This window comes from Pteronotus mesoamericanus, unplaced genomic scaffold (genome assembly GCF_021234165.1).
Source record: "Pteronotus mesoamericanus isolate MK-2021 breed Mesoamerican mustached bat unplaced genomic scaffold, CSHL_Meso_final contig_182, whole genome shotgun sequence".
Classification (NCBI taxonomy): domain Eukaryota; kingdom Metazoa; phylum Chordata; class Mammalia; order Chiroptera; family Mormoopidae; genus Pteronotus; species Pteronotus mesoamericanus.
The window spans coordinates 21,271,209-21,294,832 of record NW_026555078.1 but is presented as its reverse complement, the minus strand read 5'-3'; the positions used below and the strand labels follow the sequence as shown (position 1 = coordinate 21,294,832).

General features: G+C 45.0%; 1 protein-coding gene across 4 annotated transcripts in view; it reads left to right on the top strand.

Moving 5' to 3' along the window:
* The first annotated feature begins 13,186 nt into the window (after positions 1 to 13,186).
* Positions 13,187 to 23,624, top strand: part of SMOC1 (SPARC related modular calcium binding 1) — a 129,719-nt gene continuing 119,281 nt past the window's right edge. For all 4 annotated transcript variants that reach the window (XM_054567355.1, XM_054567357.1, XM_054567356.1 and 1 more), the window contains exon 1: positions 13,187 to 13,520. In XM_054567355.1, the coding sequence (XP_054423330.1) occupies positions 13,422 to 13,520 (99 nt within the window). In that variant the 5' untranslated portion in view covers positions 13,187 to 13,421. The remainder of the gene's footprint in view (positions 13,521 to 23,624) is intronic.

Sequence of the window (23,624 nt, the reverse complement as noted above, 5' to 3'; positions counted from 1 at the left end):
GTGAGACCCGTGTAATCCCAGGGAAGTGTCTTAGCCCCTCTGAGTTTCAGTTTTCTTATCTGAAATATGGGAATAACATCAGGGATAATAAGGTTGTCGTGAGGATGAAATAAGATGTTTATAAAGTGCTTGATGTTTTGTAAGTGTTCAATAAATAGTAGCTATTAAAGAGCATCTATATGTAAAGCTTGTGGGAAAATTCCACTAGATTTATCTTTATTTCTCCTTGCTGTTGGACAGTTTTGTCACTGGCTACATCATCATGGTCGACTTCATGGAGGAGGAGGCCAGCTGACATGTAGAGAGGATGGTCTAGATAAGGACGGAGGCTGAATTCTGCGATGTGTGCACCTCGTGCAGAGCGGGTGCTCACTGACTGATGAATAAATATCTCAGCTGGGATGCAGGTTTCTCATGAAGGGCCATGAGAGTGAGGGAAGTTTATGGGTTTGGTATGCCAAGGAGGCAGAGGAGACTGGATTTGATCTTTCCTTTTTATGTTTTAAATAACGCTTTTTCCTTATCACTAAAATACAGATGCCTAAAGGTCCTTGAGCAGGAGAATGGCAGAATGGAAATAATGTATGATGACTTGTTCTCAGGAGCTGCATCGGAAGCTGGGAAAAGCACATGGCAGAGTGAAGGGACCCCCAATGCGAGGGAACGATGTCGGGTTTGGAAGAAGTGGAGTGGAAGGGGCTTTAAGGCTGCAGGACCGGGTGTCTGGAGGTTGATGGGTGATAGCCAGGGGACGGGGGGTGAGATGGGACTTTTGGGGTGGCAAGGAGACCATGCACTCTGTTTCTGACAAGGCACATGGGCTAAAGGCATTAGTTTGAGAATCACCCAAGCACAAGTTGTCAGTGAGGCGGTGACAACGACAAACCTTCAATGAAGGGACAGAATATAGGGAGAGATGAGCAAAAGGCCTGGAGTTAGTGACACTTTAGTTAAAGAAAAGGTGGGAGGGAGGGGGAATGAGGTGTGGGGGAACATACTAGGCTCAGTAATCCCCTCCTCACAAAGATGTCCACATCTTAATCCCTGAAACCTGTGAATACATTACTTTATTTATATGGCAAATGGAACTTTGTAGATGTGATTAAATTCAGTATTTTGAGACAGATTATTTTAGATGGTTTGACTGGGCTCAACGTAATCACAAAGGGTCTTATAAGAAAGAGGGAAGGAAGAGGCTCAGTGTCAGAAAGAGACTGGAAGAAGCTGCTGGCTTTCAGGACAGAGGATGGGGCTGCAAGCCAAGGCAGGCAGGTGGCCTCCAGAAAAGAGGTGAGAAAACAGGCATCCCCAGAGCCTACAGAAAAACTCAGCCTTCCTGGCACCTTGATTTTAGCCCACTGACTCTCCTTTTGGACCCCTAACCTCTGTACCTGTATGATAGTAAATCTGGCTTGTTGTAAGCCCCTGTTTGTGGTCATTTGTTGCAGCGGCAACAGGAAACGGATACAGGGAGGGAACTAACATCCTAAACACCGACGGGGCATGTGCAGGGATTTTTGCTAGGTTGCTGGGTGTGTTACTAGAGTCCTGGGTATGGATAGCATGCTGGAAGCTGTGCCAAACAAGCTCTCACTTGCTAGAAATAGATGCAAGTCTGCAGGGCAGGGCTCTCTGCCCCTTCCCCCCTCTGCATAAGCCATGCCTTGGTGCTTGCGACTTCCAAATGGTGGAGGAGTTCTCTCTGTCTCGTATGCCTCTCCATGGTTGAAAGTGACCAAGCTGCCAAAGTGGCCAGTACCAACCTCATGGAGAGTGTAAGCTCCAGGTGCCTCATCAGTCAAGTTCCCAAAATGGTACAGCTGTCCATGACCTGCAGGGAGGGGGCGCACAGACAAAACAAAGAGAGGATGGCATCTCTTTGGTGATAGCTGACAACGGAGGGAATGCGCTAGCTGAGCTGGTAAAGGAATCCTCTAAGGTGGGAGGCAGAGTTTGGGGTGGGGCAGCTGAATCTTCTGATCTTGCTGCTGTTGTAGATATTGAAATGTCTCAAGGAGCTGTGCCTTCTCCCCACCCCCAGCCACACCCAATCTTAGACCGGAGCCCCAGGGTCCCAGCTCTCCACGTGTCCACATTCACTCACACAGCCACGTCCTGGGGGCAAAGAGCTCCAGGACAGGGCTGTGAGCCAGAAAGACCCCAGCCCTGCCACGGGTTCCTCTCCCTCCCGAGTGACTAAGTTCCTCTAAGGAACAAAGCTGCTTACAGCACAAAAAAGGGCTTGTCATACTCTTTCCCCCAGGACACTGATGCCTTTGGATCCTTCATTTACATGACTACAGGGGACTCTAGTGACTCTTCTAAAACAAGTCCCGTGGGCTTTAAGGTAAGTTTCCTGCTTACACCCCAAGGTCCCTGGAAAATTATTTTGCTAAGGAAGGTGAAAAACCCCTAGGCTTCTACTACAACCCATGATTTCAGTTGCTGCTCCAGGCAGCTTTGTGAGGACTTCATTATCCCGATTTGGTAGAGGCAGCAATTGAAGGCAGAGAGGCGTAGATTAGAATCCAGGTTCCCCAACTCCATGCCCAGGGCTGCTCCACTACCCAGGCTGTTTCTTAAATGAGATCAGATTGTCCATCTGCCACCCACCAGGAGCCCATTCCAACTTTTTGTCAAATGGAGAAAGCATTTCTGATGGTTTTAGACAGCTCCTTGTTCTAATGACCTCTATAAGCATTATTTCTCCTAAACTGCAGTCTACGGCCATTAACTGGCCTCCTCGCTGCTTGGCCAGTTGACACCAGCCCACTTTTCTCTCTTCTGGGTTGACAGGAGTCATGGTAGAATCGGTGAGGCCTCCAGGTAGAGCGAGGATGGCTCTGGCAATGATTTTGGGAGCTGCAGCCGCGTTACTGCGATATGGTTTCGCCTTATGCCTTGGTGCAGGTTCCTTCTTTTTTCCTTCTCTCACTCTTTTTTTTTAAATAGCATATTCTAAAATAGAGAATTTCAGCGCAAGTAGTTTATTTGGAGGTGATTCAAGGAAACACAGCAAGACAGTGAGGAAGTGCAGCTGGGAAGGTAGAAAGGCAACTGTCCTCGTAGGAAAAGTCCAAACCTGTAGAGAATTTTTATGAGTTTACTGGAGCCAAACTGACGACAATTGCCAGAAGACAAAAATCTCAACAGACTGACTAAATGCCCTGGAGACTGGCAGTTTTGCAGCTTATTTTATACATTAGAACTAAAGGAGGAGCTGTAAGGAGGGTTCCGTGAAATCCATTGCGGTGGCTTAAAGGGATGGGAGAAACATGGCGGGGATCTCTAGGACTGGATAAAAAGTGAGACGGAGAGGTACGTACTTATTTTACATTGGTGGGGCCGGGAGAGTTAATAATGAACATTTACAGCACATAGAGATAGTAGGCAGGGAGCCAGAGAACCATGAGGGGCTCTGTGGTCGTCTGCTGGGTGCCTCAGTTGTGCTCTGAGGGGTCTGGAAAAGGAGATTAATCTGACATTCCAAGGGAATGTTATCTTAGATGCAAAACGACACCAGACAGGCTCACTTACAGTAAAGATCCACCTTTGTCAAGGAAGCTACAGGTCTAGCATGTGGCTACGTGCCATGACCTGCTTTTAGTTAGGAATCTCTACTTGCAGACCGTCCTATGTGGTTTCTTTCGGTCTCTGCGTTTGAAAGGCCCCCATGCAGGCCTCCCCTGAGCTTGTCAGGTTTACTCTGTGGCCCCTTTTTCTCCCATATAACTAAATGGTTTATTAATGAAATGGCTACTGCTGTAGGCAACCAGGGCCTCATCCTGTTGGGGACTCACTGGAAGGCTGTGGAACACACCTCAGAATTGCCTTGTTTGGGGGGTGGGGTAAGGAAGTTGGGACATTTACCTACTAGTTTTGATTCTTCATTGGCAGAAGGTTGCTCCTGGAGGTATGACCTTCCAGGCACTTCCTGTCCTCAACAGAGGATGAGCAGGCAGGCGCCTCTAGCTGCAAAAAGCCCTCCGGCAGAAAGATGAGGGGCTGGGAGTTTAAGAAGCTGCAGGGAGACTCGTGGGTGGAGGGATGTGGGTGGGGCAGGACCGGTGTCAGCTTCAGGTCCTGCTAGTGGCGCTCTTTCTCCCAAACCCAGTAGATCAGTCGTATTAACACCATCCAGGGCCCCTTGGGCCCAGGTCCAATGGACTTTTTAAAAGCAATTGAAATTTTTGTAAAGCATTGATATTCCTTGACTTTTGTTTTAAGATATCTTCCAAAACACAAAGACAACATTTATTTATTTTTTTAAGATAGAACAAAACACACTCTAGCTTGCAGTTATAATATGAATGTATTGGAACTTTTTTTTATAAGTGTACAATATGAGATCTTAGTGATTGTATTTTTCCTTATGTCTTGAAACAGTTATTTTTGTCTTCCTAGGAATTATTTTATCATTTCTCATCAATTATTCCCAACTATGCAGAAAAACACTAAAATAATAAGAAAACTGAAGAATAATGGAATTACCAAGAAGGATGAGGCAATAGTATAATAAATCATCAGTATTTTATCATCCTCCAGTTTTCTTAATTAATTGCCTACAGTATTATATCATTTTTCAAGAAGATATAAAAGAAAATTGGAGACACCATCTTTGTGGTCTGCTTTTAGTTTCACCTGATACAAGTGAAAATTCTGAATTTTTCCTCTTCTACCTATAATGGCAAAGAGAGGTAGAGGATGAGGTTTCATAATTATTATATAAATCCGAAGATTAATGTAGTACTCTGTAAGCAAATGGTGATGGCGAACTTGGTTGTGTAAGAGAAATTTTCACCTATGAATCTTTAGATAATGATATCCTAGATGATTTTCAATAAATTAAGACAATGTTTTTAAGGAAAAAAAGGAAATATGGTATTTTCATCCAGTCAGTCAACCAGATGGACTTAATTATACAACATTTTATGACAAGAGCCTAAAACTTTCTGTTTTCCTGAAAAGACATATGGCAATATTCTTTAATCTTTTAGATATTTTTTATTTAATAAAGTTTTATTTTTCAAAATGTGCATCTGGTGGGACCTGTTGTTCATGCATCTTCACCAGCAGCTGGGGTGTTCCTCCCCCAACCCCACCTTGGTGTTTCTGGCGTGAATTCCTTGAGCTCTGTAATTGAAACTGGTTTAACAAGTCCTTTTCTAAGGAGCTTCTGAAGGGCTGCTCTGGCCAAGGAACTGCGGATCTTCTGTCTCTCAGAGACAACATCTGGGGTTATTCTAATAGGCCTATGGTTGGGAACTTCCTTACAAGAGTTTGACACATGGCGCTTTGTCAAACCAGACTAAGTTACTGAGCTTGTCCTGAACTCTGCCTTTGGGCTGCTTCTTCTTGTTGGCTTTGCCCCCACATTTGTTCACTGGGACTTTTGTCTTTCTTGGCTGACTTTCTGCCATCTCTCCTCTTCTTGTCCTCCTTGGGAGGCAGAGCGAAACTCTAAGAGCAGCTGTCGCTACTGCACCCTTGCTGAAATGTTGGACAAAAAAGGTGACCTTTAAGATTTTTGTGCACCAAAATTTACTTGAAGTGGTTTGTACTGGTTGAATGTCGAAGGCAGGCATGCATACAGAGGAAATAGATGATATAAAAATAAAAACAGGAACTGGATTAAAATTTTAAATTATGTTGATCAATTTGAAAATGAAAATGTTGTGCAATTATGGAGCAAAGAAGATGGCCGTACTCCCTTCAACAAAATTTTGAGCCACCAAGGCCTTTAAAGGTATTATGCTTTTTTTAATGATGCAAATGCAAACAGAAGAACCATAAGGAATGATAAGTCAGACCAATTAAAGATACATTTGAAATCTGGAATCAGTATTTATATGATCAGTATGTTCCAGGTTCGTGGCATTTGATGAGCAGATGGTTTCAATCAAAGTATATTGTTTATTTCAGGTATGTTATCTTTAAAACTAGAACAATATAAAACACAATGTTGGGTTTATTACATTTATATTCTTATTAACATTTCTAACGAAGTTCTTTTTCACTGTGTGCAGTAGTCAGCCTCCAAGGTGGCTCCCACTGGTCCCTGCCTCTTGGTATTCACATCTGTGTGTATTCCCCTTCCACATTATGCCAGGGTTGGTTTGCGTGATCAATAGAATATGGCAGAAGTAATGGTATGTCACTCCTGAGATTAGCTCATACAAGACTATGGCTTTCATCTTGGGCTCTCTTGCTGATCGCCTGCCCTGAGGGGAAGACAGCTATCCTGTCTGGAGGACCCATATGCAGAAGAACAGGAGTGTCCGGCCACAGCCAGCAAGGAACTGAGGCCTGCTAACAACCATGTGGGTGAGACTGGAAGTGAGCCTTCCCGCCGTGGATGATGGTAGCCCTGGCTGATAGGCTGACTGCAGTTAGAACTGGCTGCATAGCCTATGGGGTCCAGGGCAAAACAAAAATGGGGAGTGGCTCCTTGTTCAAAGATTATTAAAAATTTCAAGACAGCAACAGCAGAGGATTAAACTCAACATGGGACTTTCCATGACTGCCCAGGTTGCTTGCCTCTGCAGCTGGCCCTGACTGAAAGCTCACGAGGGACCCCGAGCCAGAACCACCCAGCTAAGCCATTCCCAGATTCTTGATCTGTAGAAACTGCAATACGATGTTTGTTGTTGTATTAAGTTAAGTTTTTGGGGTAATTTGTTATGTGGCAATAGATAATGTACACAGTATCTCTTTATTCCTACTTCTGTAAAATGACTTAAAAATATCAAAACATAAAATGAGACCATCAGACCCAGCTGGTAAATAGTGATAACTGTTTTTTCTGGGATACTGAGAGTTAAAGGGATAAGAGTGATCCAGTTAGTTGCAAATGTAGTTCCATGTTCTCCCCTGCCTCAGTGCCTTTGCACATGCTGTTTGCCATGCCCAGAATACTTCCCCCTGCTCTTTATTCAGCTTAAATATCACATCCTCAGGAAAGCTGACCCTCCAGACTGAGTAAACCATCTTTTTAATAACTACCCTGTAGCTCTTTGCAGTACTGTGGACACTTGTAATTAGTGAATTATTATTAATTAGTTGCTTACTGTCTGTCCTCCCACTAAACTGTAAGCTCTTTGAGGTCAGTCACCTTCACCCTTTGCTCTTATTGTATACCCAGTGCTTAGTGCAATGTTAGGCACACAGGTGGGATGCAATGAAATTTGTTTGATTGACTGCTTTGTCTCTGTGCCAAGGGGTTAGAACCAAATGGGGAAGATTCATAATGGAATCTTAAACCCTAGACTGAATGAGGTCCTTGTAGCAATGTTTTCTTTGAAGTACTCAGCTATGGTGTCATGGGCCTGAAGACATGGGAAAGGCTCCTTACCTTGTGGGCACCAGTGTGAACAATACAAACCAAGGAAGCCCGCAAATGAAAGTTAAAGCAGGTGAGTGGGGAAAATTCATACACATGTAAACAGGAGTTAACCTTCAGTAATATACAAAATAGCATGTGCTTCTGACTCTGAAAACTAATAGATTTAAGAGGATGCCAAAACTTTTGGTGTGCACGTAAAATTTAAGGACCATCCTTGGTAATGTTAACTTTTGTGGTTAAGCCTCAGTTCTTCATCTGCACAGTGGGACTAATATTACTAACCACATAGACTGGGCCTGAGGATATGAGATCACATGGGGAAAGTACTTAGCAAAAAGGTCATCTGTTGGTAGCATAATATAGATTGGGTTCAAGTTCTGAGTCTGCTCCTTGTTGCCAGCTAGGTGCGTTATATAACCTCCCAAAGTCTCAGTTTCTTTCTCAGTAAAGTGGGGACAATAATGACACCTACCTTATAGAATAAATGTCAGATTGTGTGTTTAAGGTCTGTGTATTTGGCGCTTGCTAAGCCGTCCTACTCACTACTATTATTATTAATAATTTTGAAAGCAGGTCACAGAAAAGTAACCAAAACATGAAAATAGAGATCCCCCTGTAGGTAGAAAAGGAAGGGAAATAAATAGAAACAGGAATACAGATGATTGGCAAGAATATTTTCACAAAGATGCGCATCACCCCAAGTGATTGTGATTGACTGCTGGTCTCCTTTCTTGCTACCCTGGTGCCGCGTGGCTTGAACTTCATCCCTCTATGTTCTCAGTTCCTCCCGCTTGAAGGTGTCTAAGAGGGAAATACCAGAAGCAAAATTTTGTGGCATCAATAGTCTGGGTAAAAATAGAACTACCATGTGATCCAGCAATTCCACTTCCGGTATTTATCTGAAGAAAACCAAAACACTAACTTGAAAAGATATCTATGCCCATGTTTATTGCAACATTATTTACAATAGTCAAGATGTGGAAATTACCTAAGTGTCCATTGATGGATGCATGGATGAAATAAATGTGGCATATATATGTGTATGTATAAAAAATATTAGCCAGCGCTAAAAAATAAGGAGAGCATGTCATTTGTAACACCATGGATGGAACTTGAGAGCATTATGCTAAGTGAAATAAATCAGGGCGAGAGAGAAATACAGTATGATCTCACTGATATGTTGAATCTAAAAACAAAACAAAACAAAAACAGAACAGATTGGTGATTGCTGGAAGTGGATGGTGAGGACGGGCGGATGGGTGAAGGCCATCAAAAGGCACAAACTTCTCAATACGTCCTGGGATGTTATGTGTAACATGATGACTACAGGTTAATAACATTCTATTGCATATTTGGAAGTTGCCAAGAGAGTAGATCTTAAAAGTTCTCGTCACAAGAAAAGAATTGTAACTATGAGGTAACAGATGTTAACTAGACGTATTGTAGTAATTATTTCCCAATATATACAAATATCAAATCATTATGTTGTACACCTTGGGCTAATACATGTAATATGCCAATTATATCTAAAAATAGAAGTCTGGGTGCCTAGCCCTAAAACCATTAATATTTTTGGGCATGAAGGAGCTGGACATGCAGAGCTGGAGGGAAGCCGCAACTGAACCCTCTGGACTCCATTGCATTGTCCATGGTTCTTTTGTTTGGCAGATCAAACTGTCAGATGTTGAGAACCCCTACCGCTAGTTGTCCACAGTGTTTTATTCTTCCTTAGTTACATAAACCCTGATGTTTAGCTGGATACCTTTGGTCATCTTGAGCTAAGACTATGTATTTTTTTCAGCTCTCTTTGTAGGTAGATGTGGTCATATGATGACATTCTAGCCAATAGATGGAATGAAATGTGACTTTTGGGAAGTGTCCTTAAAGATAGAGGCATGCTCTTCATTTACCCCTTTTCCTCCCTGTTGACTGGAAAATAGGTGTGATGGCTAATGCTTGAGCAGCCGTCTTGGACAATGAGGTAGATGTTGCTTATTAAGAATGGCAGAGCTATACTAGAAGGACCCTGAGTTAAAAGGAACTACCCTATACTTTGAAGGGAGTTTATGTACAAAAGAGAAAAATAAGCTTCTAAATGGTTTAAGTCACTGTAATTATTTTAGTTATGCATATTTTGCATCTTTATTGAGGTATAATTGACAAGCAAAATTGTGAGATATTTAAATTGTGATGGTTTGATACATGTATACATTATGAAAGGATTCCCCCGCTGAGTTAATTAACACACCCATCACCTCATATATTTACTGTTGTGCGCACATGTGTGTGTGTGTGTGTGTATGTGTGTGTGAGTTTGATGTATATTTAAAATTTAAGGACTGAATTGGTAAGGTTAACTTCCATGGATCAATCTCAGCTGCATTGGTAAGGTTAACTTCTATGGATCAATCTCAGCTGCACTGGACTAAGAATACCTGCCTCAGCCCAGGGCTAAGTGTTGCTGCAAGTTTGTCATAAATCCAGAAGCAGAACCCAGGATTCTTGGTGTCCCAGGCTTCTGAATTCAGTAGTTTATTTGAAAAGAGTCCTGGACCTTACACAAAACTCAACTTTTTCTGTTGGCAGTTGTTGCCACAAGCGAAGCAAATGTAAATCAAGCTATATTTGTATTAGAGAAGCACCCTCCTCCAAAGCCCCATTTCAGATCTACCTTCTTCACGAGACCTTCCCCGCCTGTGAGGTCTATAGTGGGTCCCTGCTCTCTGAGTCTGTCAAACACATCTCAGCCTTTGCTCTCAAATATGTCTCCACGTGTCTGTCTGCTCTGTATTTTAGATTGTAATCTCTCAGAGGGCAGAGTGTGCATCCAAAGATCCCTCATAATGACGAGCATGTGCTGGACACAGAAGGAGATGCATCAAAGTGCTTGTTAAAATGAATGAAAGGTTTTGTTCTGAATACAAGACAATGTAAGCTTCCTCTGGATCATACAGAAACACAAACTTATTTGAAATGGTCACTCCTAGCTAGTACTAAATATTTGAGGACCTTAGGCCTCAATATAAGATAAGGAGTATTATTTTTCTTCTACTGAAATATCCCCTTGTAAATAGAAGTCCCACAGGACCAGGGGTATGGCTGAAACTGGATGGACCACATGCCCAGATAGCTAGACTTATTTATGAGCCTGGTCTCCAGGGAAAGAAGGAACTTGTCAATTTCACTCTTTGCTTGGATCAGAAGATTGAGCTTGGCACAGGCACACTGTTTGGGACTAATAGTTCCCTGGAATTTCTAACCTTTTCTGGACTCGGGAGGATTTGGGAGAAGAAATGCATCATTTGAATGATGGCCATGGTTAAGACAGGCCCTGCATGCCAACCAGAGGGAAAGAAAATACTTGCTGAGCAAAGTAACTGGAAAGCAGTTGCTCATATTTTAAACTAAGCTACATGATTGAAATCCAGAATAATGTAGACTTTTGGACCAGGGACCACTTGGAAATAAGCTTTCTGGCTGTAAAGCAGCATGTGGTGTTATGGATGGAAAGGACTATTGCAATGCCTTTTCCCTGGGCATTTTGTGCTGCCAGATTCTGGGGGCCCATCTCAAGCATATTTACTTACTCCAACAAATTTCTCAATAATTCCAGCAACAGAAAGAAGTTGACCAGCTTGATGGGGGTGCCTGTAACCAGGTGGCAGTCTCGGGGCAAGCCTGTCGGGCTGCCGAGCCCAGGGGTAACATTTCCATCCTCCTGAGTCCTTGGTGGGTAAACACTTAGGTGGGCACATGGGAATTGATGTAAGTGCTGCAGGAGGCAAGGTAGTACTGGATGAGTGTCACAAGTCCAGCTGGGCAAATTCCCAGGATGCCAGATCACGAGGGCTGTTTCCAGGAAGGGCTGACCCTTGCTGTTTCCACGCTTTTCCCCTGGAGCTCTGTGAAGCTCAGAAGTCTCAGCTCCTGTGCAGGCTGCTGAAGAAATTCCCAAGGAGCACGCAGGGAATGTCTAACCCTATGGCATTTAAGAGGGGACATCATGGTCATCACAGAATTAGATTCTGAAAACCGGGACTTGAATCTCGAATGTCATTTACCAGCAAATGAGGCCAAGGCAAGTTGCAAACTCATGGAGTATCCGTTTACTTCCTGTGAAGTTGAATCTGTCTACTGCTTGCCAGATGGTGATACTTCTAATCTTGCCATCCTAAGGACTTTATATACTCCATCTTTTTAAAAATCCTGACAAGAACTCATGAAGTGGATGTTATTTTTATCCCCATTTTACAGAGGGGAAAACTGGATTCCAGACAAGGAAAGTGACTTGTGCAAGGTTATACCACTAGGTGGCAGACCCAGGATTTGAACCCATCTTATCTCGCTCCAGAGAGCAAGTCTGACCATTGCACTTTCCCAGCAGAGGAAGCCAGGCAGTTCTCTTAGAGGTGTTCTTCATTTTTGTTTGGAAAACCACAAGTACTTTGTTAGTGTTTCAGTATCTAGTCTGGGCTTTTTAATCTGAGGGTGCTGGGGAGAGTTGATGCATTTTAAGCAGAAAGCGGTGCATTTAGGTTTGCTCTTTGGAAGAATGACTGGCTACAAGGTGGAGGCTGGATGGGGTGGGCAAAGGGAGTGGGCAAAACTGCATACAGGAACTGGGTGGGAAGCTTCTTCCTAAATCCAGAGGCAGAGCTAACCTTTGTCAGGGCTTTGCAGGCCCAGACAAGGAGGCGAAGTTAAGCACTGGTGTGTTTCTAGTCTGGTTGGAGAAAAGAATTTTTCCTCATGAAGTGGGTGGTCCATCCCAACAGGAGTAAACTCTCAGGGTTGTGCTCCACACAAGAAGAGAACCCATGGTTCTCTTGGGTGAATGCACTGCAACACCTCGCTCTGGTTTGGGGCTGGTGTGACACTGTAGCTGTTCCCCAGAGGGTCTTCTGGGGACCACCCTGGTCAAAACCCTCCAACATCCAGCTGGACCCTTTGCTGCACTGTCCTATCCCAGTGGGTTGGGCACCCAGGAGAGGCCTCCCTTCCCTCCTCTGACCCATCTCTGAGGGCTTTGCACCCACAGATGCCCTCTCCCCTACCAGGAGACCAGGGCCCCTCTGACCCCCTTGCCCAGGGCTCCTAGGCCACAGAGAGCCCTTGGCCCTCCAGTGAGTTCAAGGCAGGGATCCAGAATGCCTGGCTTCCAGTCCCGGATCCACCACAAATCCACAAGTGGGCCATTACCCCTTACTCACAGGGGCCCTATCCAGGGGACGGATACCCAGCGGAGCTTCACCTTTTCTCTTTAACACTTCTCCTGGGGCAACCGCTGTAGGACTTGGGTGTCACCCTCTGGAAGCTTCTTTGAAAAAAATGAATGTGCTCACCCCCTACTCCCAACACCGGTAGCAACTTGCCCGGGAGGGGTCATCCGTGGACTTCTCAGTCCTTGGTATTCAAACATCGGGTAAGCAGATTTCTCAGCTCCTCTGCGCCCAGAAAAATGGGGCTAAGGGTATTTTCCCTGTCTATCGAGCTGTTGTGACAACTCAAGTGCCCGTGCTGAAAGCTATGCATGCTTAAGGCATTGTTATTAGCTGGGTGGGCATGCTGGTAGGTTAAGGCTGCTGCAACTCTCAGGCTTCTTCGGATAGAAGGGTGACCAGAAACTTCCTCTTGCTCCCCATCTCCCCTTGAGCCCATTGGGCTGAGCAACCGGGTGTCTCTCCTCTGTGGGGTTGACCGTGAGCCGCCCCTCTTTTCTCTCTCCCATTGGCTTTCACCTGCCAGGGGGGCGGCTGCTACGGGCCTCTCAACCCGTCAATCAGGGCGGGCTCCGCCCCGCCTCTCTCAGGGGTTTATAACGGGAATTCCCATGGCCCAGGCTCTGGCATCCAACCTGCTGCCGCCGGGACCCGGCCCAGCTGAGCAACTGCCGCGCAGAGCACACGCTCTCACTCCAGCTCCCTCCTTCGCGGTTCATGACCGCGCGCTCTGCCCGCAGCCTCCGCCATCCCGCGCTGCACCTCCGCTGCCAGGGCCCCTGAGGGAAGGAAGGCAGCAAGGCAGGCGCGGCGGTGCGCCCGGCTGAGCCCACGACCCCGGCCCGCAGCCCGCTGGCACCATGCTGCCCACGCGCAGCGCCTGCCTGCTCACACCCCACTTGCTGCTCGTGTTGGTGCAGCTGTCTCCGGCTGGCGGCCACCGCACCACGGGCCCCCGGGTAAGTGCGTCCGTCCCCAGCCGTGCACCCACCTGCGGAGGGAGACGAAGGTCCCTCGTCTTCCCTCATCCTTGGCGGGGGGGCGGGGGGAAGGGGAAAGAGGAAGGGAGGTGTCAGACCTTGGACCCCCCCCTTGGACCCGTCCCCCCTAACACACACATTACCCAGCCTCCTGCGGGCTTCTTGGTGAAGTTGCTGAAATAAAAATTTCTCCCATTGTCTGCCCCCCACCCCCAATCCTTTCTTGCAGCACCGACTCCGCTTACCCCCCAACCCCCCGGACTGTCACTGGTGGGTTTTCTCTCTCAATCTCTTCTCCCTGGTCATTTTCCTCCAAGACCCTTAGAAGTGCCTCCTGCGTCCGAGAGGCTCGCTCTCTGCTCAAGTAGACCTGCCCTGTGGTCTCACACCGCGCCCGCTCCCGGAGCGCTGGCGTTCTTGGCAGGCGGCGTGGGGGGGCGGGAGGTGGGGGCCGCAGCTCTGCCTCCAGAGTTTTAAGTTACCCGAGAGAGCAACACAAGGACCTTGTGTTGTTGTTGTTTTAAAAAGCGATCGCTGCTCGTAAAACCCACAGCAGATAATTTTAATGCTCCCTCCTGCTGGGCACAGCCCTGGAGGAGGCTAGAGGTGGGGGGCTGTGGCGAGGTGGTGGGAAGGAGCTGCGCAGAGTGCAAGGGTCTCTTCCCCTGTTCCTGGGCTGGGAGCTTGGACTACTTGTTGAACCTTGGTCTGATTGGAGTTCCTAAAAGATATGCAACGTGCCAATTCTGTGCACAGGACAGGCGGTCCACAGCATTGTAAGCTCTCATGGAACCGACAACATTGTGTTCAATTCTGGTCTAGATTATCGTCCCCCCGCCCCTGCCATTGGTCTAATGAAGAATTCCACTGCCTTAAAAAATGTACTATTAGACCACCTCGTTGTTCATTTAGTTAGACAATCTCTGACCAAGAATTAGCTTATGTCAGGGGAGTCGCCTCTCAGGGTAGCTGCTTGCCTCCACCGGCATCATGGGAGTCCGCGAAATAGCGAGGATCTTGGTAAACTCAAGGTTGCCTCCTTAACCAAAGTGTGCTTTGCTGGATATCCTTGGGCCTACCCTCATTACCACCTGTTCAGATTGCAGGTTCTTTATTCAGAGCTCTTATGAGAATCGTCTTTATAGCTGTCGTGTGGGGAGCAAAAGCCTTGCAAAATTTGACGAGCTTTAATGACCGCCCAGATGCTGGCTGATTACATCCGAGCCCAGCTATCACTGTGAGATCAGATTTGCAGCCACTTAGGAAAGAAAAGTGTTTGTCCCCGTGTTGGGCAGGCCCTTGCTTTTATGACCAGATGTGCAACAGCAGCAGTTAAAGTGCCGCAGATTAGATCCAGGGCGTGTCATAAATCCTCGACAGCAGGCATTCCCAAAGCTGGGGCAAGTCAGGGCTCCGGGAGTGACTTTTATGGATGCAGTTGAGGATGCCTTTTAAATGAAGCTGCTTGGTTTGATATTAGGACTCGCAGCTCTTAAACTCTGAGGTCAGGAGAGCCATGGCGTTCCCTCCAATAATTAGGAACAGTCAAGACAGAGATGCAGACCAGAGCACCCCGACTGAAATCTGGATGCCCGCCCACACGAGAGGCCCGGAGACAAATGGTGGGGGGCTCGTTTGCTGCTGGGCATGTCTAGCGTCTCAAGCCATATGGCTCTCCTTCCCTGACTCCTGAAAGTGGAGGAAGCAACTTCTAGGGGAGAACTAGGGGCTTCAGGGAAAAATAGGGGCATTGGTTAGATTTCCCTCCAGCTTCTTTAGTTTTTAATTTGATAGAAGTGAAAGAACATAAATAGGGACTGTAAATAGGTTTGTGTGTGTCCCAGCTGCGTTCCACCCCTCACATGCAGGCAAATGTGTGTGTGTGTGTGTGTGTGTGTGTGTGTGTGTTTAGAAAGTACCCAGGGGAAGCTGCTGTCCTGAGCATGTGGTTACCTGAATGCATTTATAGGCAACAATAAGGCTACCATTTATGAACACTTGGACTAGGTATCGATATTTCCAGGATCTCTTATGCTTATGGGAACATTTTGCAAGTGAAACCCAGGGAGGCTAAATGGCTTGCTTGAAACACTCGTGGTGCATATGCAGCTCTGGGAGCCAAATCACAGTTTATATGGATTTACAGGTTGTGTGCTTGCCACGCCACCAGGCAGCTGCAAGGAGTGTTCGTTGAACTAGGGATGCTGTCGCTGTTAAAGGAAGAGGTAGCTCACTGAGAAAATACTGAATCCAGATGCATCAGGCGAGTCTCTAAGCAAGTGTTACTAATAATATTTGTGGATGTCTGTATCTCTAAAGGGTGATGTCTTTGAATTTCCATCTATTCTAAAAGACTACAGTTCTCCTAAGTGCCTTCTTGGTGGCCTGTGAAGTGTGGCAGTGTCATAGGAGGAGCAGAAACATCTGGCTTGTTGCAGCATTCCCTTGGGCATCCCTGGGTCTCTTCTGTTAATCTTTTGAGTGACAGAGGCTTAAGGATTGGCATCTTTTCCAGCTGGCTTTCTAGGAAACCGAGAGCATGCCCTTTCGGTTTAACTTTATCTGGCTCACTAATTGAGCTCCCCTGAGGCCTAGACCCCAATCCTTGCCCCCTTATTTGCTTCCTGCCTTCATAAAATTCCTGACATTTGTTTGACTCTGGAAACCAGCAGTGATCAAGTATCAGATTGGAGGCTATTATGTAGGAAGCACCTGAGTTTTTGGTCTCTCTGCTCTGAGCAGCATGACTACCTGGGACATGGTCAGGATCCTTCTAATTACCAAGGAAGCAGCCATTTCTTTAATCCTGTTCAATTTACTGAAAATGTTTCAGGGGGAGAATGGGTTGGGGGAGGGCCTCTCCTGGGCCGATGGAGTCTGTCTGATGGTCAGGCCAAGCCCGTCTTTGTCTAATCCTCTGTCCACCCTTGGAAGCCGGGAGCTGGGTGAGAGCAGGGACCGTGCCCATCTTGTCTGTTGGTGCACCCCCGGAGCTCAGCACGAGGGATTGACTTTGTAGGCATTGGTGGAATGAACAAATAAATGCCAATCATGCATGTTTTACAGTGATCCACGGGTACCACTTCCTAGGTGTTTCCGAAGGACTAGAGGCAAGAAATAGATTTAAGAAGTTTGAGAAATAGGAGAAAATGGGAAGGTCCAGAAGTTTGTGTTTCAGGTATATTTTTTATCTGTCCTCTCTCTTGCCACTTACCTGGTTCATCCTGCAAAATGTGGCTCCAGCTTCCCTCTCTAAGAACTTTCCTATTGGTTAGAATTAGTCACGCTCACCTTCTACCAACTTCTGTGTCTGGTGCACTTGTGTTCTAACTTTTGCTAATCCTTCTACAGTGAGCATCTTGAAATCGGGCCAGCATCTGTATCTTTTTAGCACTAACTGGCCCCTTCGGCACTTCGTGCATGATCCTGTCTTGTTAAATGAACAAGCTCGAAAACCCTTGAGGTCAGAATAGAGATCTTATTGGTCACACTGCAGAGCATTCTGTAAATATTTATTGCAATGAATTGTACTGTACAGTGATTTCCAAGCTGGACCCTTTGCTCTCATTTGAACCTGAAATTGGTTACTTACAAGTGATTTCTTTTCTCATTTTAAAGCTTTTGTTCTTTGTTTAAAAATAAGTGTGTGTGGTGGTTATGGGAGGTTTGGGGGAGGGGAGCAAGCAAACTTGGATGAGAAACAGGCTTAACTCCACCCTAAACCTTTTTTTCTTTCTTTCTTTTTTTTTTTTTTTACCTTGCATTTGCCAAATGTGAAGCAGTTTCTAGACAGTTCCCTTCCATTTGAGTAGCCTGCCCCATGTCCAGACCAGGGTGGGTCCTTGTGTCTGCACAGATGTCTCTCTTATTATCTGTGTGCCTGACAACAAGCCTTCTTTTCTACATGGGGGATTTATCTGAGATGCTACTCAGGTGTTAGGTCAAAAACTTGGTTTAAACATTTTGATAGAGCTGACACGTGAACTTTAAAGAACCAAAATTGAGGAGGACAGGAGGAGGAAGCAATCATCTTAGAAACTCCAGGAAATGCAATCAAATGGAAAGTACTTTGATATTGTCTCATTATCTCTGAAAATTGAACATGCACATTTCTATGGCCCAGCGATTCTACTCTTAGGTATTTATGCCCAAGAGAAACTCACGTCCAGAAGGAGACATGTGCAACTATGCTCACAGTGCCACGAGGCTGGAAAGAGTCCAAATGCCCGTCAGTTGGAGGACAGATGAATAAACTGCGATGCACTCCCACAGTGGAGAATTGAACTCAGTCAAAACAAGTGAACAACAGTGACATGCAGAAATATGGACAAATCTTGGTAACAGGACATTAACTAAAAAAAGACACCAAAAGATGCAGCACGGCAGCTTTTATAAACAGCTAAATTAAAGGAAAAAACTGCTTAGGAATACATGTAGCTGCAATAAAACTATCTAAAAAGAAAAGCAAGGCAATGGTGAACACAGGATTCAGGGGAAGTTAGGGGCAGGCAGGGGGATTCACTGGGGAGTGCATGACCAGTTGGTTAGTGTAAGTTAGTGTCGGTACTTTACCTTTTTTTATGGGAGGGGAGAATGAGTTTGAAGGTATTTGTCCATTAGTAAAGATCTAATAGCAGATTAAATAAAAATGAAAGTGTGTTCTGCATGTACCATTGTGGAGTGTGTCATGGATGAAAAGTTATGATTAATTAATGTTTTTGCACTTCACGTCAAATCAAAATTCCCTAAGTAAGGACTGTTTCTTGCCTCCTGCTCCCTCCACCCCTTTTCCAGATGTGCATGTGGCCCTACCTAAAATACCACCTCGGGGAGTGATTATTGGCTTTGTTTCCATTCTTGGCCAGTTAGACCCAGAGCAGGCCCAGGCCCAGGCCCTGGCGTAAATATCTACACCAGCTGGCCAAAGGGCTCACGTAAAGCTGAGCTGGCGGCGGATGATCTTCCCTCTCCCTTGCTCAGGGGAATCAGCCCTGGACATCTGAGCGCCCAGCCCTGCAGACTAGAAGAGTTCACTAGCTGAGGCCTGGGTCAGAAGCCTTATTTGCCAGTGGGGGTGGGGGAGGCGTATTTCTGGTTTGATGCCTGTCTTCATTCCGTCCTCCTCCTCGCCCCCCTTTGCAGAGGCTGGGGGAGGAGACATGGCCCTGCTTCGCAGGTACAGGGCACCCTTTCTCTCCCGACCACATAGAGATCTATTGTTTAAGCAGCCAAGTTCCTGGCATTGCTGGTGGCGGTGGGGGGATGTCCACGCAGAGGGCCCCCTCCTTCAGCGTTTGTCACTGCAGAGCTGTTTGGGAGAGGACAAGGGTTGAGTTGCGGATGAGAAATCGATCGGACCTGCTTGTGAGGCCTGCCAAACAGGGTTAGCATTGTACATAAGTGCTCTGCACGAATCCTGAGTTACCCAGGGGGTGAGAGGATTGGATCTCCATGAAGACATCCAACAGCCTCACGAAGACCCCCAGAGCAACATGGGTCATTATCGCAATTAATTGGATTTCCCTTTGCAGCCGACATCATTCAGCTGAATGGCTAGATCACAGTTGATCTTACCTTTGGCAGGCAGTTACACTTTATAGGTGAGGTGCTCTTTGTACTTTCTGGATGTTCCCTGGGTGGATTTCAGCCTACTCTTATTGGTGCCTGTGTGGGGCAGCCTCTACAAAGCGGAAAAAGCTACTCCTGAGAGCTGGCATCTCAGCCCCTCCCACCACCAGGGAGGCCTGGGAATGAACAAGGTTCCGTGAAATGATGTGTCAGGGGCTTTGAAACCTGACAAATACTCTATAAATGTGAGTGATACGCCCTCCCCCCTCAAAACCGTTTTTCACTCCAGTGTTGGTCTGATAACTACAACCACATATCTATAAGAGCTAATTCTTTTTTTTTAAGTATCAACAGAGGAGAAAAACTAGACCCACTTCCCATAATTTTTTTTTAAATAGATAAATATCTCTGGGACACACTGCTGGGAGTTCTAAATACATTTTTTTGTGTGTGTATGGATGTTTATGGTGTATCTATTCTTGAGAAAAATTCTGTAAATCCCCTGGGGATAAGACACAAAAGTATGTAGTAAGTAAGAGGGTGAGGTGGAGAATGTTCTGAAATGACATGAACCACTCCTTCAGGTACACAATTCTACTGAAAAGACCTTTTTGCCAGGATGGAAATGTTCTATATCTGCACTGTCAGAGTTTTAAATAAGGTTAGTACAACCGAGGAACTGAAGCTTTAATTTAACTTGATTTTAATTAATTTAAAATTAAGTGTTAATAGCCACACATACTTAGTGGCGATCTCATCGGACAGGGTTGGTCTCTCACCAGCCTGCCCAGGCTCCCTTCGCCCTGGATACCCCCACATGCCCCAGGCTTTGGCGGCACAGAACCATGTTGCATTTCCTGACCTCTCTTCCCTCCCCATCTCTGTCAAATTTCTGCCCCTCATGTGAGAGGCTCAGATGGCTCCACACAACCCTCACTGCAGGCACAGTTCACCCTCCTGGGCTTTGCTTACTCCTCGAGCAGCGTGCGTCCCCATCTGCCCTGCAATCCAGCCGACCAGCGGAGGGAGGGCAGTGGAGCAGCCGCAGCCCAGGCTTTGGAGGTACACAGACCCAAGGTGAATCTGGCTCTGCCCCTGTGAGCCTGCAGTCATTTAACCTTTTGGGTTGTTGGTTCCCCGGTGTGTCCAGTGAAGGTCATAGCATTTACATGCCAGAAGGTGGGAAGAATGAGGTGGGATGTCTTCGCTTCCTATTCCTATTCCTGTTGTAACAAATACCACAAACTCGGTGGCTTGAACGACACGCATTAAAGGAGAGTTTTCGATGAACAAGTCTCAATGGGTTAAATAATCAGTAGAGCCGAGTTCCTTTCTAGAAGCTGGAGGGGGGAATCTGTTTTCTTGCCTTTTCCAGTTTGTAGAAACTGCCTGCATTCCTGAGCTCACAGCTCCTTTTCACCTTCAAAGCCAGCGACAGCCGGTCCAGTCTTTTTCATGCTGCATCATGGTCCTGACTCTTTGGCTTCTCTTGTCCCCTAAGCACCTGCGTGATCGAGCCTACCGCGCAAGTCCAGACTGGTCTCCTTATTTGAATCTGATTAGCAACCTTAATTCCACCGGCAACCTTAGTTCCTCCTTGCTAGGTAACACAGCAGTATTAGGACTGGGACCTGGGCTTCCCTGGAGGGCCATTATTCTGCCTCCCACCCACTCATTAAAGGTCTTATACAGTGCCTGGCTCATAGAAGGTGCTTGATAAACGAGGGTCATTATTGTGACCTGTATCTATTAGTTTCTTTCCTTTTAGAGTGGGAGTCTCTTAATGGTGGAGTTGTTTAATTTCCTTTATAGACTCCATCCTGCCCAAGAACAGGTGCTTAGTAAATGTTTATTGAATAATAGAATTTTCAATAAATGCAGATTGTTTCTTTTCTTGTAAAGAAATATTGAACAATAAAAAGAAGTAAAATGCAAACCAGAATATACAATCCCCTTTGTGCAAAAAAAAAAAAAGAAAAAAAAGAAAAAAAAAAAAGGTGGTTATTGTATAGAAAAATCGGATGGATGATATGAAATTGGGTGGATGATATGCCACACTGTTAATGTTGGTTATCATGAGGATGTTCCATTTCTGTCGAGTGTGTCTTAGTAATTATTAAAACATTTGTTTACAATGAACATCGTTTAATCTTAGAAGAAAGTAATAAAGGTTGAAACAGGCATGATTTTTTTAAAGAGCTCTAAACCTGTCTCAATCCGGCCTGATCCCCAAGTCACCCTCGGATCCAGTCTACGTCTGATACAGGTGGCCGTGTTCCTGTCGGGCTGATTTTTAGGGTTAGTAACTGTTCGTGCCAGGCTGCCTCCTCATTTTCAGCATACTTTGAACTCAGTCTGCTTTAAAGGGGCGTTTTCAATTTACCTCAGCAGGACATAGCTGTAAAAAAATGTATTTATTGCTGCTGGTGGGAATATAAATTAGTACGATCACTTTGTAGAATTACAGTTGTAGTTGCAGACAGTCTTTGACCTTGTAATTCCACTCCTGTGTACACCCTGGAGAAACGCACTTAAATATATACCAAGAGACATGGTTAAGGACCTTCACAGCAGCAGTTTTTGGTAGTGGTAAAAAATTGGAAACCATCTAAATGCCCATCAACAGGAGACTAGAAATATAAATTATGGTATATCCAAATAATGCACTACCGCTCAGCTCTGAAAATAACGAATCTAAAGCTATGCTCATTACGGATCAATTTCATAATCAAAATACGGAAGGAGAAAAGACAAACTGTAGAAGAAAGTATACATTATGTTATTTATATAAAGATTGAAAGCACGCAAAATGGTATCTTGTTTAGAGGTGCATACGTATATAAAAAAATTGTGAGAAAATTAAGGGAAATGATAACTCTGAAGCTCAGAGTTATGCGGGCAGGAGGGAGAGAAACATGTTGGTTGGTAATGCTTTATGTTTTTAAAGTGGGAGGTGAGTACATGGATTTGAAAATTCCTTTTTGTATATATTGCATAATACATCATAAAGTTATCCATAAAGAATAAAAATGCATTTGGATAAATCACAACAAGGTTTTAAAAACAAACGATAAAAGCGATGCTTCTTTAAGGGGCCCTCTGCTCCCTGCTGCGGATTACGATTTTCCTTCCCCCTGAAGAACCTGCTTGGCACGTTCAACTACACTTGTGACTGTCGCTGCAAGTGCTGGCCACCACCCTCCTGCCCTTCTGAGGCCGTGAGGCCACGCTCTCCTGCCCAGCCCAGGGCCAGGTGCGGGCGAGGTTGCCTTTCCTGCCTCTGCCTTGTGGTGCCTGCGCTCCTCTCTGCTGCCCTGGCTTCTTTCTGCTCTTCTCGTTGCACTTGCTTTCCCTGGATGATAAGGGATGAGGGCGATGACTTTCTCAAATGTACTGGCCATTAGTTAGAGTTGCCAGAGTTGGCAAATAAAAATGCTAATGCAGCCTTGCCTCAATTATAAATTGGGTAAATTTGAATGTCACTGAATAATGTACATTTTGAATGATCTAATGAAAACAATGTAAATTGCATACATTTGAATTTAGATAAGCAAGAAATAATATTTTGGTATAACGATGGCCCAAAAAGAAAATTATTTGTTATGAGCTGAAATTATTTGTTATTTGTGTGAAACGTAACATAATTGGGTATCCTGTATTGTATCTGGCAAACCTACATTAGTTCCTTTTCTCTTGGGAATCATCTGGACAGATATTTTGCTAATTTTTAAAATAAGGGTGGTAGTTTATGTTTCTTTTTTCTCCCTTACTACCTGACTTGGAAGAGTTTTATTTAAAAAAAATTTTTAATTATTATTTTTGTAATCCTCACCCAAGGATATGTTTACTGATGTTTTAGAGAGAGAGGAAGGGAAAGGGAGAGAGAAACATTGATGTGAGAGAGAAACATTGATTGGTTGCCTCCCATATACGCCCTGACCAGGAAACAAACCCCTGACCTTTTGGTGCACGGGACAACCCTCTGACCATCCGAGCCACCTGGCCAGGGCCAGTTTTTATTGTTTTTAATACTAAAGATATTAATTGTTTTTTCTGTCATGTTTGGCAAATATTTTTCATTATGAAAAGGGAGTGGTTTTAATCTACTAAATTTTATACCTTTATGTAGCTAATCTGTCTTTGGGGTCAGAATGAAAAAGGTCTTCCTCTTCTAAGATTATAGAAATTATAATAATTTGGGCTCTCTTTCACCTTTGGGTCATTTCAGTAAAAAAAAAACAAACTTCTCTTTATTATGAAAACTTTCAAGTATACACAGAAAAGGAGACAACAGTGTAATGAAGTCCGTAGAACCCTCAACTAGTTTCAACACAAACAGCTCCAGACCAGTCTCATTTCTTCTACTCATCCCCCTAGTTTTCCACTTAGATTATTTTGAAACAAATCCAGACATTGTATTTTATCATCTGTAAATATTTTCATAAATATACCTAAAATGTAAAAACTCACAAAAACTCTAACCACAGTACCATATCACAACTAAAGAATATTAAC